Source organism: Salmo salar, chromosome ssa18 (assembly GCF_905237065.1).
Source record: "Salmo salar chromosome ssa18, Ssal_v3.1, whole genome shotgun sequence".
In the NCBI taxonomy this organism is placed as follows: Eukaryota; Metazoa; Chordata; class Actinopteri; order Salmoniformes; family Salmonidae; genus Salmo; species Salmo salar.
The window spans coordinates 76,194,794-76,208,826 of record NC_059459.1 but is presented as its reverse complement, the minus strand read 5'-3'; the positions used below and the strand labels follow the sequence as shown (position 1 = coordinate 76,208,826).

The window sequence follows — 14,033 nt, the reverse complement described above, 5'->3', positions numbered from 1 at the left end:
GAGAGCGTATGAGAGAGCCACAGAGAACAAGGAGGCCGATGCTATGGCCAAGAAGGTGTGTGTGTATTATATAACAGATTGTATAATACATCTAACCAGTGGGCAGGAGAGAGTGGTGTGTGTAGCATCCAGGTCAATAGAAATAAATAAACAAGTTAGATCTGTCTACATCCCATATGGAGCCCTATTCACTTTATAGGGCACTACGTTGTACCAGACCCTTATGGGCCCTTGTCTAAAGTAGTGCACTATATAGGGAATAGGGCTCCATTAGGGATGTAGACAGAAGCCTCTGTAACTGGCTAGAGGCCAGTATAATAATGTAGTATTTTCTTTTAAACATTTATTCATATATTCCAATTGAGTGGATTCTGCTTCTGCATTTACATAATGTATCTATTGTATTGAGCTGAACTGACAACCCAAACAGACCTATGCCACTTGTAGAACAGAATGTTCACTTTCTCTCTCTCTCTCGCTCTCTCTCTCTCTCTGTATGTCTCTCTCCCTCAGTGTACTCTGTTGAATGAGAAGCTGGACAGCCTGGTGAAGGCTTTGAGTGAGGAGGCTGATGCCAAGGTGGTGCCAGTGGGCAGTGTGCCACCCCACGAGGACCAGGAGGGGAGCACAGACACCCGTGGAGGGGAACCCCAGCCCCCGTACAGGTCAGGGTTGGGGTCAATTTGAATTTTTAGTGAATTCATCAGCTTTTTTTTTTCAATTATTTAATTGGAATTTAATTTCACTTCCTGAATTGACTGACTAGAATTTGAATTGTCTCTAACCCTGGTACAGGTCCAGAGAACAGCTGATGATGAGAGCTAACAGTCTGAAGAAAGCACTGAGCCAGATCATCGAACAGGCTGGGAAAGGTACTACACATACAGCACCTTCAGAAAGTATTCAGACCATTTGACTTGTTTCACATTTTGTTACGTTACAGCCTTATTCTAAAATTGCTTTAATCCGTTCATCTTTGCCTCGATCCTGACTAGTCTCCCAGTCACTGCCGCTAAAAAACATCTCCACAGCATGATGCAGCCACCACCATGCTTCACCGTAGGGATGGTGCCAGGTTTCCTCCAGACGTGACGCTTGGCATTCAGGCCAAAGAGTTCAATCTTGGTTTCATCAGACCAGAGAATCTTGTTTCTCATGGTCTGAGAGTCTTTAGGTACCTTTTGGAAAACTCCAAGCGGGCTGTCATGTGCCTTTTACTGAGGAGTGGCTTCCATCTGGCCACTCTACCATAAAGGTCTGATTGGTGGAGTGCTGCAGAGATGGTTGTCCTTCTGGAAGGTTCTCCCATCTCCACAGAGGAACTCTGGAACTCTGTCAGAGTGACCATTGGGTTCTGGGTCACCTCCCTGACCAAGGCCCTTCTCCATCGATCGCTCAGTTTGGCCGGCTGGCCAGCTCTAGGAAGAGTCTTGGTGGTTCCAAACTTCTTCCATTTAAGAATGATGGAGGCCACTGTGTTCTTGGGGACCTTTCATGCTGCAGAAATGTTTTGGTACCCTTCCCCAGATCTGTGCCTCGACACAATCCTGTCTCGGAGCTCTACGGACAATTCCTTCGACCTCATAGCTGTAAGGCTGTAATGTAACGAAATATGGACAAAATTGAGTCTGAATGCTTTCGGAAGGCACTGTACATGTACACAAACAAGAAACACACACATATAATGAATAATTATACACTGTTACTGTACACACACTTACAGAAGCACACATGTACTGAAAACACCCACATAAAAGCTAACATAAACACACTGCATATCTCTCTCTGTCTCTGTCTCTCTCTCTCTGTCTCTCTCTCTCTGTCTCTCTCTGTCTCTCTCTCTCTCTGTCTGTCTCTCTCTCTGTCTCTCTCTCTCTCTGTCTGTCTCTCTCTCTGTCTCTCTCTCTCTGTCTCTCTCTCTGTCTGTCTGTCTCTCTCTCTGTCTCTCTGTCTCTCTCTCTCTCTGTCTGTCTCTGTCTCTCTCTCTCTGTCTGTCTCTCTCTCTCTGTCTCTCTCTCTCTGTCTGTCTCTGTCTCTCTCTCTGTCTCTCTCTCTCTGTCTCTCTCTCTCTGTCTGTCTCTGTCTCTCTCTCTTTCTCTCTAGTGGTAGATGAACAGAACAGACACACTCATATCCAGCACATGTCTTCCTCCTCGTCCATAAAGAGAGAGAACAGTGAGGAGCTGAAAGAGCCAGAACCACGTGAGTGACAACCAGTTAAAATAGCAGCACAGTTACAATACATTATATATGTTCATAATATCATTATGACACTTAGTAAGTGATACCATGAAGAAGTTATGGATAAATTACAATCTTTGTTCCATCATTTGATCAATTTCTTAATTATGAATCCTACTCTAAAATCTCTGTAACTTCCATTTCCAGTCAATAGCATTTATTGGACTGAGGGCCCAGTTAAAGGTGCACTATGCAGAAATCAATCCGCCATTTCCTGGTTGCTAAAATTCTAATTGTTTGCCTAATTTCAGTCATTGAGTAGAGAATCATTGTACCATCTAAACGGCTGTGAAATATATTTTCCTTAAACAATAATATTGTATTTTCAGCTGTTTGAAGCTGGTGTACAAAACCCAAAGTAAAAGATGCTAAACAAAACTTCAGTACAGGAAGCATAAGAATTGGACACATAGAACAGATATACTGCTTCTTAGACTTGCTTTCAATGGGAATGATCTATAACTCATATTTCTATGTGAATTTGGTCGGGTCTCCCAAAAAGTTACATATTGTAGCCTTAATATTTTATTTCTAAATAACAATGTCCAAAGAAAAATCACACTTAATACTCTCTTTCTCTGTCCATTTACCCATGATGCCTCTCTCAGGTCACATCAGTTTGAGCCCCACCACTTCCTCTGGCATCGTCTTGGAGAAACCAGAGAGCCTCAGCCCTCCATCCTTTAACGAGGAGTAAGAATCAATCAATCAGTCAATCGATCAATGTATTCATCATTGAAGATATGACAGTGGTTGTGATGTACCTCAGTTACAATACACACACACACACAATACATGGCTCTCTCTTAAAAGGTAATGTATTGAGGATGCTAATGGTAGTTGTGTGTGTCTGTGTGCTCCTCTCTAGTCAGTGTTCAGAGAAATGTGTACTGAACAATTACTTTGGGATCGGTCTGGATGCTAAGATCTCCCTGGAGTTTAACAACAAGAGAGATGAACACCCCAAGAAATGCAGGTACTGCCTGCATGCTCAACACATAAACATTCAAGTTGAAATGTAACATTCTGTGTGCAGTTGTAGATATTTTGAGTCTCCTCCCTCTGTCTCTGTGTCTGTGTCTCTGTGTCTGTGTCTCTGTCTGTGTCTCTGTCTGTGTCTCTGTCTGTGTCTCTGTCTGTGTCTCTGTCTGTGTCTCTGTCTGTGTCTCTGTCTGTCTGTCTGTGTCTCTCTCTCTCTCTGTCTCTCTCTCTGTCTCTCTCTGTCTGTCTCTCTCTCTCTCTCTCTCTGTCTGTCTCTCTCTGTCTCTCTCTCTCTCTCTCTGCAGTAGTCGTACTAAGAACAAGTTGTGGTATGGGGTGATGGGAACCAAGGAGCTGGTGCATAAGACGTATAAGAACCTGGAGCAACGGGTACTGTTGGAGGTAAGGTCCCGGACACGGGTACTGTTGGAGGTGAGGTCCCGGACACGGGTACTGTTGGAGGTGAGGTCCCGGACACGGGCACTGTTGGAGGTGAGGTCCCGGACACGGGCACTGTTGGAGGTGAGGTCACGGGCACTGTTGGAGGTGAGGTCCCGGACACGGGTAGCGTTGGAGGTGAGGTTCCGCACCTCTAAGGAATAAAGAAATATGCTCTAGTAGTCTATTGTGACGCTCCATCCTCTCTGACGTTGTGGTGTAGTTATCTTTAATACTACTAGTACGTCTTAGACAGTGACATGTTGTTTAGTGGATCAGAATCATCCTACCATTGACTCTGACTTGTATAAACAAACAAGTGTTATTTTCCCTCCTTCACTCTCTCTCTCTCTCTCTCTCTCTCTCTCTCTCTCTCTCTCTCTCTCTCTCTCTCTCTCTCTCTCTCCTTTTCTCTCTCTCTCTCTCTCTCTCTCCTTTTCTCCCTCTCTCTCTCTCTCTCTCTCCTTTTCTCTCTCTCTCTCTCTCTCTCCTTTTCTCCCTCTCTCTCTCTCTCTCTCTCTCTCCTTTTCTCTCTCTCTCTCTCTCTCTCTCTCTCTCTCTCTCCTTTTCTCCCTCTTTCTTTCTTTCTCTCTCCAGTGTGATGGTGTCTCTATATGTCTGCCCAGTCTTCAGGGACTGGCTGTTCTCAACATCCCCAGCTATGCAGGAGGAATCAACTTCTGGGGTGGCACCAAAGAGGACAGCGTTAGTATTTCTCTGTTTACATTTACACAGTCTTATTCATTATTGAATTGAATTGTTGACTGATTTTGAATGTGCATTTGATCCCAGATTTCCTCACACTGGAAAAGATGTGTTCTGTCTTTGCATTAGTGGACAGTTTATAATGAAAGTTAAATGTAGTATCATTGTTATTGTGTGTGTGTGTGTGTGTGAAGAACTTTGGCGCCCCGTCATTTGACGATAAGAAGCTGGAGGTTGTGGCTGTGTTTGGCAGTATGCAGATGGCTGTATCCAGAGTCATCAACATCCAACACCACCGCATCGCACAGGTAACACACACACACACACCACCACATCGCACAGGTAACACACACACACCACCGCATCGCACAGGTAACACACACACACACACACACACACACACACGTATTGTTAAACAACTCTTTCTCCTATGAGTCTGACTTCCGATTTATTTCCCTCCCTCCCTCCCTCGCTCTCTCTCTGTCTCCTTGTCCTTCTCCAGTGTCGTCAGGTAAAGATCACTATCCTAGGAGATGAAGGGGTACCAGTACAGGTGGATGGTGAAGCATGGATTCAGCCCCCAGGGATAGTCAAGATCACACACAAGAACAGAGCTCAGATGCTCACCAGAGACAGGGTAGGTGTGTGCGTGGGTTTTGAGCAGTAAGCTTTTGTTCCAGGCCAGTTCTGACACACCTAATTCCATTTAGCAAATATTAGTTTGTCGAATGAGGTGAGTGCCGGGCTGGAACAGAAGCCTACACGCCAGAGTTGAGGAACACTGCATTAGGGCAACAGATTTATCTGATAAACCTCTACGCATCCATCATGTCCGCTCTGTTCATTATATTTCTACATTCTATTTCTAAGTTCCAGAACTTTGAGAGGACTCTGAAGTCTCTCTATGGCTCTAATTCTATCTGTTCTGTGTTTACATTCCAGAACTTTGAGAGGACTCTGACGTCATGGGAGGACAAGAGGAAGATTGACAGCTACCATTCCTCCAGGCCCCTCCTCAACTCTCAGCAATCTATGGAATACCTGACAGAGGAGGAGTGTGCTCAAGTACAGCAGCTGGGCATGGTGGCTGACACACTCATCACTAGGTGTGTGTGTGTGTGTGTGTGTGTGTGTGTGTGTGTGTGTGTGTGTGTGTGTGTGTGTGTACAGCAGCTAGGCATGGTGGCTGACACACTCATCACTAGGTGTGTGTGTGTGTGAGTACAGCAGCTAGGCATGGTGGCTGACACACTCATCACTAGGTTTGTGTGTGTGTGTGTGTGTGTGTGCAGCAGCTGGGCATGGTGGCTGACACACTCATCACTAGGTGTGTGTGTGTGTGTGTGTGTGTACAGCAGCTAGGCATGGTGTACACTCATCAAGAGGTGCGTGTTCAATTACATTTTAGATTAACAAATAGCATTTTTTATTTTTGTGTTTAGATTTTGTATGTATCCTTTCCGGTGCCGGGTGATGTGACAGATAATGGACACGATGAAAGAGAGAATTCTCCATAAAACAGCAGGAAGCATTTTGTGATTGTATGTTTTTTCCTTTCAAGTGACAACTACCAGAATTCAGTGGCTGCAGCGCTACAATCGATGACATCATAGCTACATACCAATACATTGAAAAAAATACAAAAGTCCTATTTGTCTCGCTGTTGTCCAGCTTGCTAGCATGAGGCAGCTCAGTTCTCAGTGTGTGTGTATGGAGGTACAGTAGCATGGACACAGGGTGGGTGTATAGAGGTACAGTAGCATGGACACAGGGTGGGTGTATAGAGGTAACATGGACACGGGGTGGGTGTATAGAGGTAACATGGACACGGGGTGGGTGTATAGAGGTAACATGGACACAGGGTGGGTGTATAGAGGTAACATGGACACAGGGTGGGTGTATGGAGGTACAGTAGCATGGACACAGGGTGGGTGTATAGAGGTAACATGGACACGGGGTGGGTGTATAGAGGTAACATGGACACGGGGTGGGTGTATAGAGGTAACATGGACACGGGGTGGGTGTATAGAGGTAACATGGACACGGGGTGGGTGTATAGAGGTAACATGGACACGGGGTGGGTGTATAGAGGTAACATGGACACGGGGTGGGTGTATAGAGCTAACATGGACACGGGGTGGGTGTATAGAGGTAACATGGACACGGGGTGGGTGTATAGAGGTAACATGGACACGGGGTGGGTGTATAGAGGTAACATGGACACGGGGTGGGTGTATAGAGGTAACATGGACACGGGGTGGGTGTATAGAGGTAACATGGACACGGGGTGGGTGTATAGAGGTAACATGGACACGGGGTGGGTGTATAGAGGTAACATGGACACGGGGTGGGTGTATAGAGGTAACATGGACACGGGGTGGGTGTATAGAGGTAACATGGACACGGGGTGGGTGTATAGAGCTAACATGGACACGGGGTGGGTGTATAGAGGTAACATGGACACGGGGTGGGTGTATAGAGGTAACATGGACACGGGGTGGGTGTATAGAGGTAACATGGACACGGGGTGGGTGTATAGAGGTAACATGGACACGGGGTGGGTGTATAGAGGTAACATGGACACGGGGTGGGTGTATAGAGGTAACATGGACACGGGGTGGGTGTATAGAGGTAACATGGACACGGGGTGGGTGTATAGAGGTAGCATGGACACGGGGTGGGTGTATAGAGGTAACATGGACACGGGGTGGGTGTATAGAGGTAACATGGACACGGGGTGGGTGTATAGAGGTAACATGGACACGGGGTGGGTGTATAGAGGTAACATGGACACGGGGTGGGTGTATAGAGGTAACATGGACACGGGGTGGGTGTATAGAGGTAACATGGACACGGGGTGGGTGTATAGAGGTAACATGGACACGGGGTGGGTGTATAGAGGTAACATGGACACGGGGTGGGTGTATAGAGGTAACATGGACACGGGGTGGGTGTATAGAGGTAACATGGACACGGGGTGGTGTATAGAGGTAACATGGACACGGGGTGGGTGTATAGAGGTAACATGGACACGGGGTGGGTGTATAGAGGTAACATGGACACGGGGTGGGTGTATAGAGGTAACATGGACACGGGGTGGGTGTATAGAGGTAACATGGACACGGGGTGGGTGTATAGAGGTAACATGGACACGGGGTGGGTGTATAGAGGTAACATGGACACGGGGTGGGTGTATAGAGGTAACATGGACACGGGGTGGGTGTATAGAGGTAACATGGACACGGGGTGGGTGTATAGAGGTAACATGGACACGGGGTGGGTGTATAGAGGTAACATGGACACGGGGTGGGTGTATAGAGGTAACATGGACACGGGGTGGGTGTATAGAGGTAACATGGACACGGGGTGGGTGTATAGAGGTAACATGGACACGGGGTGGGTGTATAGAGGTAACATGGACACGGGGTGGGTGTATAGAGGTAACATGGACACGGGGTGGGTGTATAGAGGTAACATGGACACGGGGTGGGTGTATAGAGGTAACATGGACACGGGGTGGGTGTATAGAGGTAACATGGACACGGGGTGGGTGTATAGAGGTAACATGGACACGGGGTGGGTGTATAGAGGTAACATGGACACGGGGTGGGTGTATAGAGGTAACATGGACACGGGGTGGGTGTATAGAGGTAACATGGACACGGGGTGGGTGTATAGAGGTAACATGGACACGGGGTGGGTGTATAGAGGTAACATGGACACGGGGTGGGTGTATAGAGGTAACATGGACACGGGGTGGGTGTATAGAGGTAACATGGACACGGGGTGGGTGTATAGAGGTAACATGGACACGGGGTGGGTGTATAGAGGTAACATGGACACGGGGTGGATGTGTAGAGGTAGCATGGACACGGGGTGGGTGTATAGAGGTAACATGGACACGGGGGAAGTAAAGGGTTCCGTGTTCCTGAGAAGTTGCTCCAAAACATGGAATAGAAAGTTTAACACCAGAACCAAACTGTCATTTTGACCCTTGACACAAGTTTAGGCCTATTTAGACATGAAATACATATTTCTAAAATGTAATTACATTTGAAAAAGTAGTGACGTTTCAATTCAAAAAGTCTAATTCAATGGTTTCATTTCTATCACAGTACTTAATACAGTGTTGTATTGTGTTCTATAGGATAACATTAATACAGTGTTGTATTGTTCTATAGGATAACATTAATACAGTGTTGTATTGTCCTATAGGATAACATTAATACAGTGTTGTATTGTCCTATAGGATAACATTAATACAGTGTTGTATTGTTCTATAGGATAACATTAATACAGTGTTGTATTGTCCTATAGGATTACATTAATACAGTGTTGTATTGTCCTATAGGATAACATGAATACAGTGTTGTATTGTCCTATAGGATAACATTAATACAGTGTTGTATTGTCCTATAGGATAACATTAATACAGTGTTGTATTGTGTCCTATAGGATAACATTAATACAGTGTTGTATTGTGTCCTATAGGATAACATTAATACAGTGTTGTATTGTCCTATAGGAAACATTAATACAGTGTTGTATTGTGTCCTATAGGATAACATTAATACAGTGTTGTATTGTCCTATAGGATAACATTAATACAGTGTTGTATTGTCCTATAGGATAACATGAATACAGTGTTGTATTGTCCTATAGGATAACATTAATACAGTGTTGTATTGTCCTATAGGATAACATTAATACAGTGTTGTATTGTGTCCTATAGGATAACATTAATACAGTGTTGTATTGTCCTATAGGATAACATTAATACAGTGTTGTATTGTCCTATAGGATAACATGAATACAGTGTTGTATTGTCCTATAGGATAACATTAATACAGTGTTGTATTGTGTCCTATAGGATAACATTAATACAGTGTTGTATTGTCCTATAGGATAACATGAATACAGTGTTGTATTGTCCTATAGGAAACATGAATACAGTGTTGTATTGTCCTATAGGAAACATGAATACAGTGTTGTATTGTGTCCTATAGGATAACATTAATACAGTGTTGTATTGTGTCCTATAGGATAACATTAATACAGTGTTGTATTGTCCTATAGGAAACATGAATACAGTGTTGTATTGTGTCCTATAGGATAACATTAATACAGTGTTGTATTGTCCTATAGGAAACATGAATACAGTGTTGTATTGTGTCCTATAGGATAACATTAATACAGTGTTGTATTGTTCTATAGGATAACATTAATACAGTGTTGTATTGTCCTATAGGAAACATTAATACAGTGTTGTATTGTGTCCTATAGGATAACATTAATACAGTGTTGTATTGTCCTATAGGATAACATTAATACAGTGTTGTATTGTCCTATAGGATAACATTAATACAGTGTTGTATTGTGTCCTGTAGGATAACATGAATACAGTGTTGTATTGTCCTATAGGATAACATTAATACAGTGTTGTATTGTGTCCTGTAGGATAACATTAATACAGTGTTGTATTGTGTCCTATAGGATAACATGAATACAGTGTTGTATTGTCCTATAGGATAACATTAATACAGTGTTGTATTGTCCTATAGGATAACATTAATACAGTGTTGTATTGTCCTATAGGATAACATTAATACAGTGTTGTATTGTGTCCTATAGGATAACATGAATACAGTGTTGTATTGTCCTATAGGAAACATTAATACAGTGTTGTATTGTGTCCTATAGGATAACATTAATACAGTGTTGTATTGTGTCCTATAGGATAACATTAATACAGTGTTGTATTGTCCTATAGGAAACATTAATACAGTGTTGTATTGTGTCCTGTAGGATAACATTAATACAGTGTTGTATTGTCCTATAGGATAACATGAATACAGTGTTGTATTGTCCTATAGGAAACATTAATACAGTGTTGTATTGTCCTATAGGAAACATTAATACAGTGTTGTATTGTCCTATAGGATAACATGAATACAGTGTTGTATTGTGTCCTATAGGATAACATTAATACAGTGTTGTATTGTGTCCTATAGGATAACATTAATACAGTGTTGTATTGTCCTATAGGAAACATTAATACAGTGTTGTATTGTGTCCTATAGGATAACATTAATACAGTGTTGTATTGTCCTATAGGATAACATTAATACAGTGTTGTATTGTGTCCTGTAGGATAACATTAATACAGTGTTGTATTGTGTCCTGTAGGATAACATTAATACAGTGTTGTATTGTCCTATAGGAAACATGAATACAGTGTTGTATTGTCCTATAGGATAACATTAATACAGTGTTGTATTGTGTCCTATAGGATAACATTAATACAGTGTTGTATTGTCCTATAGGATAACATGAATACAGTGTTGTATTGTGTCCTATAGGATAACATGAATACAGTGTTGTATTGTCCTATAGGATAACATGAATACAGTGTTGTATTGTCCTATAGGATAACATTAATACAGTGTTGTAGTGTCCTATAGGATAACATTAATACAGTGTTGTATTGTCCTATAGGATAACATTAATACAGTGTTGTATTGTGTCCTATAGGATAACATTAATACAGTGTTGTATTGTGTCCTATAGGATAACATTAATACAGTGTTGTATTGTCCTATAGGATAACATTAATACAGTGTTGTATTGTCCTATAGGATAACATTAATACAGTGTTGTATTGTGTCCTATAGGATAACATTAATACAGTGTTGTATTGTCCTATAGGAAACATGAATACAGTGTTGTATTGTGTCCTATAGGATAACATTAATACAGTGTTGTATTGTGTCCTATAGGATAACATGAATACAGTGTTGTATTGTCCTATAGGATAACATTAATACAGTGTTGTATTGTCCTATAGGATAACATTAATACAGTGTTGTATTGTGTCCTGTAGGATAACATTAATACAGTGTTGTATTGTCCTATAGGATAACATTAATACAGTGTTGTATTGTCCTATAGGATAACATGAATACAGTGTTGTATTGTCCTATAGGATAACATGAATACAGTGTTGTATTGTGTCCTGTAGGATAACATTAATACAGTGTTGTATTGTTCTATAGGATAACATTAATACAGTGTTGTATTGTCCTATAGGATAACATTAATACAGTGTTGTATTGTCCTATAGAATAACATGAATACAGTGTTGTATTGTCCTATAGGATAACATTAATACAGTGTTGTATTGTCCTATAGGATAACATTAATACAGTGTTGTATTGTGTCCTATAGGATAACATTAATACAGTGTTGTATTGTCCTATAGGATAACATTAATACAGTGTTGTATTGTCCTATAGGAAACATGAATACAGTGTTGTATTGTGTCCTATAGGATTAACATTAATACAGTGTTGTATTGTGTCCTGTAGGATAACATTAATACAGTGTTGTATTGTCCTATAGGAAACATGAATACAGTGTTGTATTGTCCTATAGGATAACATTAATACAGTGTTGTATTGTCCTATAGGATAACATTAATACAGTGTTGTATTGTCCTATAGGATAACATTAATACAGTGTTGTATTGTGTCCTATAGGATAACATTAATACAGTGTTGTATTGTCCTATAGGATAACATTAATACAGTGTTGTATTGTGTCCTGTAGGATAACATTAATACAGTGTTGTATTGTCCTATAGGATAACATGAATACAGTGTTGTATTGTCCTATAGGAAACATGAATACAGTGTTGTATTGTCCTATAGGATAACATTAATACAGTGTTGTATTGTGTCCTATAGGATAACATTAATACAGTGTTGTATTGTGTCCTATAGGATAACATTAATACAGTGTTGTATTGTCCTATAGGATAACATTAATACAGTGTTGTATTGTGTCCTGTAGGATAACATTAATACAGTGTTGTATTGTCCTATAGGATAACATGAATACAGTGTTGTATTGTCCTATAGGAAACATGAATACAGTGTTGTATTGTCCTATAGGATAACATTAATACAGTGTTGTATTGTCCTATAGGATAACATGAATACAGTGTTGTATTGTGTCCTATAGGATAACATTAATACAGTGTTGTATTGTCCTATAGGATAACATGAATACAGTGTTGTATTGTGTCCTATAGGATAACATTAATACAGTGTTGTATTGTCCTATAGGATAACATTAATACAGTGTTGTATTGTGTCCTATAGGATAACATTAATACAGTGTTGTATTGTGTCCTATAGGAAACATTAATACAGTGTTGTATTGTCCTATAGGATAACATTAATACAGTGTTGTATTGTCCTATAGGATAACATTAATACAGTGTTGTATTGTCCTATAGGATAACATTAATACAGTGTTGTATTGTCCTATAGGATAACATGAATACAGTGTTGTATTGTCCTATAGGATAACATGAATACAGTGTTGTATTGTGTCCTATAGGAAACATGAATACAGTGTTGTAGTGTCCTATAGGATAACATTAATACAGTGTTGTATTGTCCTATAGGAAACATTAATACAGTGTTGTATTGTGTCCTATAGGATAACATTAATACAGTGTTGTATTGTGTCCTATAGGAAACATGAATACAGTGTTGTATTGTGTCCTGTAGGATAACATTAATACAGTGTTGTATTGTGTCCTATAGGATAACATTAATACAGTGTTGTATTGTCCTATAGGATAACATTAATACAGTGTTGTATTGTCCTATAGGATAACATTAATACAGTGTTGTATTGTCCTATAGGATAACATTAATACAGTGTTGTATTGTGTCCTATAGGATAACATTAATACAGTGTTGTATTGTCCTATAGGAAACATTAATACAGTGTTGTATTGTGTCCTATAGGATAACATTAATACAGTGTTGTATTGTGTCCTATAGGATAACATGAATACAGTGTTGTATTGTCCTATAGGAAACATGAATACAGTGTTGTATTGTCCTATAGGATAACATGAATACAGTGTTGTATTGTGTCCTATAGGATAACATTAATACAGTGTTGTATTGTCCTATAGGATAACATGAATACAGTGTTGTATTGTGTCCTATAGGATAACATTAATACAGTGTTGTATTGTGTCCTATAGGATAACATTAATACAGTGTTGTATTGTCCTATAGGATAACATTAATACAGTGTTGTATTGTGTCCTATAGGATAACATTAATACAGTGTTGTATTGTGTCCTATAGGAAACATTAATACAGTGTTGTATTGTCCTATAGGATAACATTAATACAGTGTTGTATTGTCCTATAGGATAACATTAATACAGTGTTGTATTGTCCTATAGGATAACATTAATACAGTGTTGTATTGTCCTATAGGAAACATGAATACAGTGTTGTATTGTCCTATAGGAAACATTAATACAGTGTTGTATTGTGTCCTATAGGATAACATTAATACAGTGTTGTATTGTGTCCTATAGGATAACATGAATACAGTGTTGTATTGTCCTATAGGATAACATGAATACAGTGTTGTATTGTGTCCTATAGGATAACATTAATACAGTGTTGTATTGTCCTATAGGAAACATTAATACAGTGTTGTATTGTGTCCTATAGGATAACATTAATACAGTGTTGTATTGTCCTATAGGATAACATTAATACAGTGTTGTATTGTCCTATAGGATAACATTAATACAGTGTTGTATTGTCCTATAGGAAACATTAATACAGTGTTGT

General features: G+C 40.4%; 1 protein-coding gene across 7 annotated transcripts in view; it reads left to right on the top strand.

Moving 5' to 3' along the window:
- Positions 1–14,033, top strand: part of LOC106578051 (diacylglycerol kinase delta) — an 87,049-nt gene that overhangs the window by 61,133 nt on the left and 11,883 nt on the right. For 5 of the 7 annotated variants that reach the window (XM_045701579.1, XM_045701578.1, XM_045701580.1 and 2 more), the window contains 11 exons: positions 1–55; positions 514–665; positions 796–872; positions 2,104–2,202; positions 2,850–2,934; positions 3,110–3,217; positions 3,528–3,624; positions 4,258–4,365; positions 4,560–4,673; positions 4,868–5,002; positions 5,308–5,471. The exon at positions 1–55 is cut by the window's left edge and continues 42 nt beyond it. In XM_045701579.1, coding sequence (XP_045557535.1) covers positions 1–55; positions 514–665; positions 796–872; positions 2,104–2,202; positions 2,850–2,934; positions 3,110–3,217; positions 3,528–3,624; positions 4,258–4,365; positions 4,560–4,673; positions 4,868–5,002; positions 5,308–5,471 — 1,194 coding nt within the window. Of the gene's footprint in view, positions 56–513; positions 666–795; positions 873–2,103; positions 2,203–2,849; positions 2,935–3,109; positions 3,218–3,527; positions 3,625–4,257; positions 4,366–4,559; positions 4,674–4,867; positions 5,003–5,307; positions 5,472–5,807; positions 5,891–5,926; positions 6,477–14,033 lie in introns of those variants that run through there. The other 2 variants (XM_045701582.1, XM_045701583.1) reach the window with 2 other exon arrangements.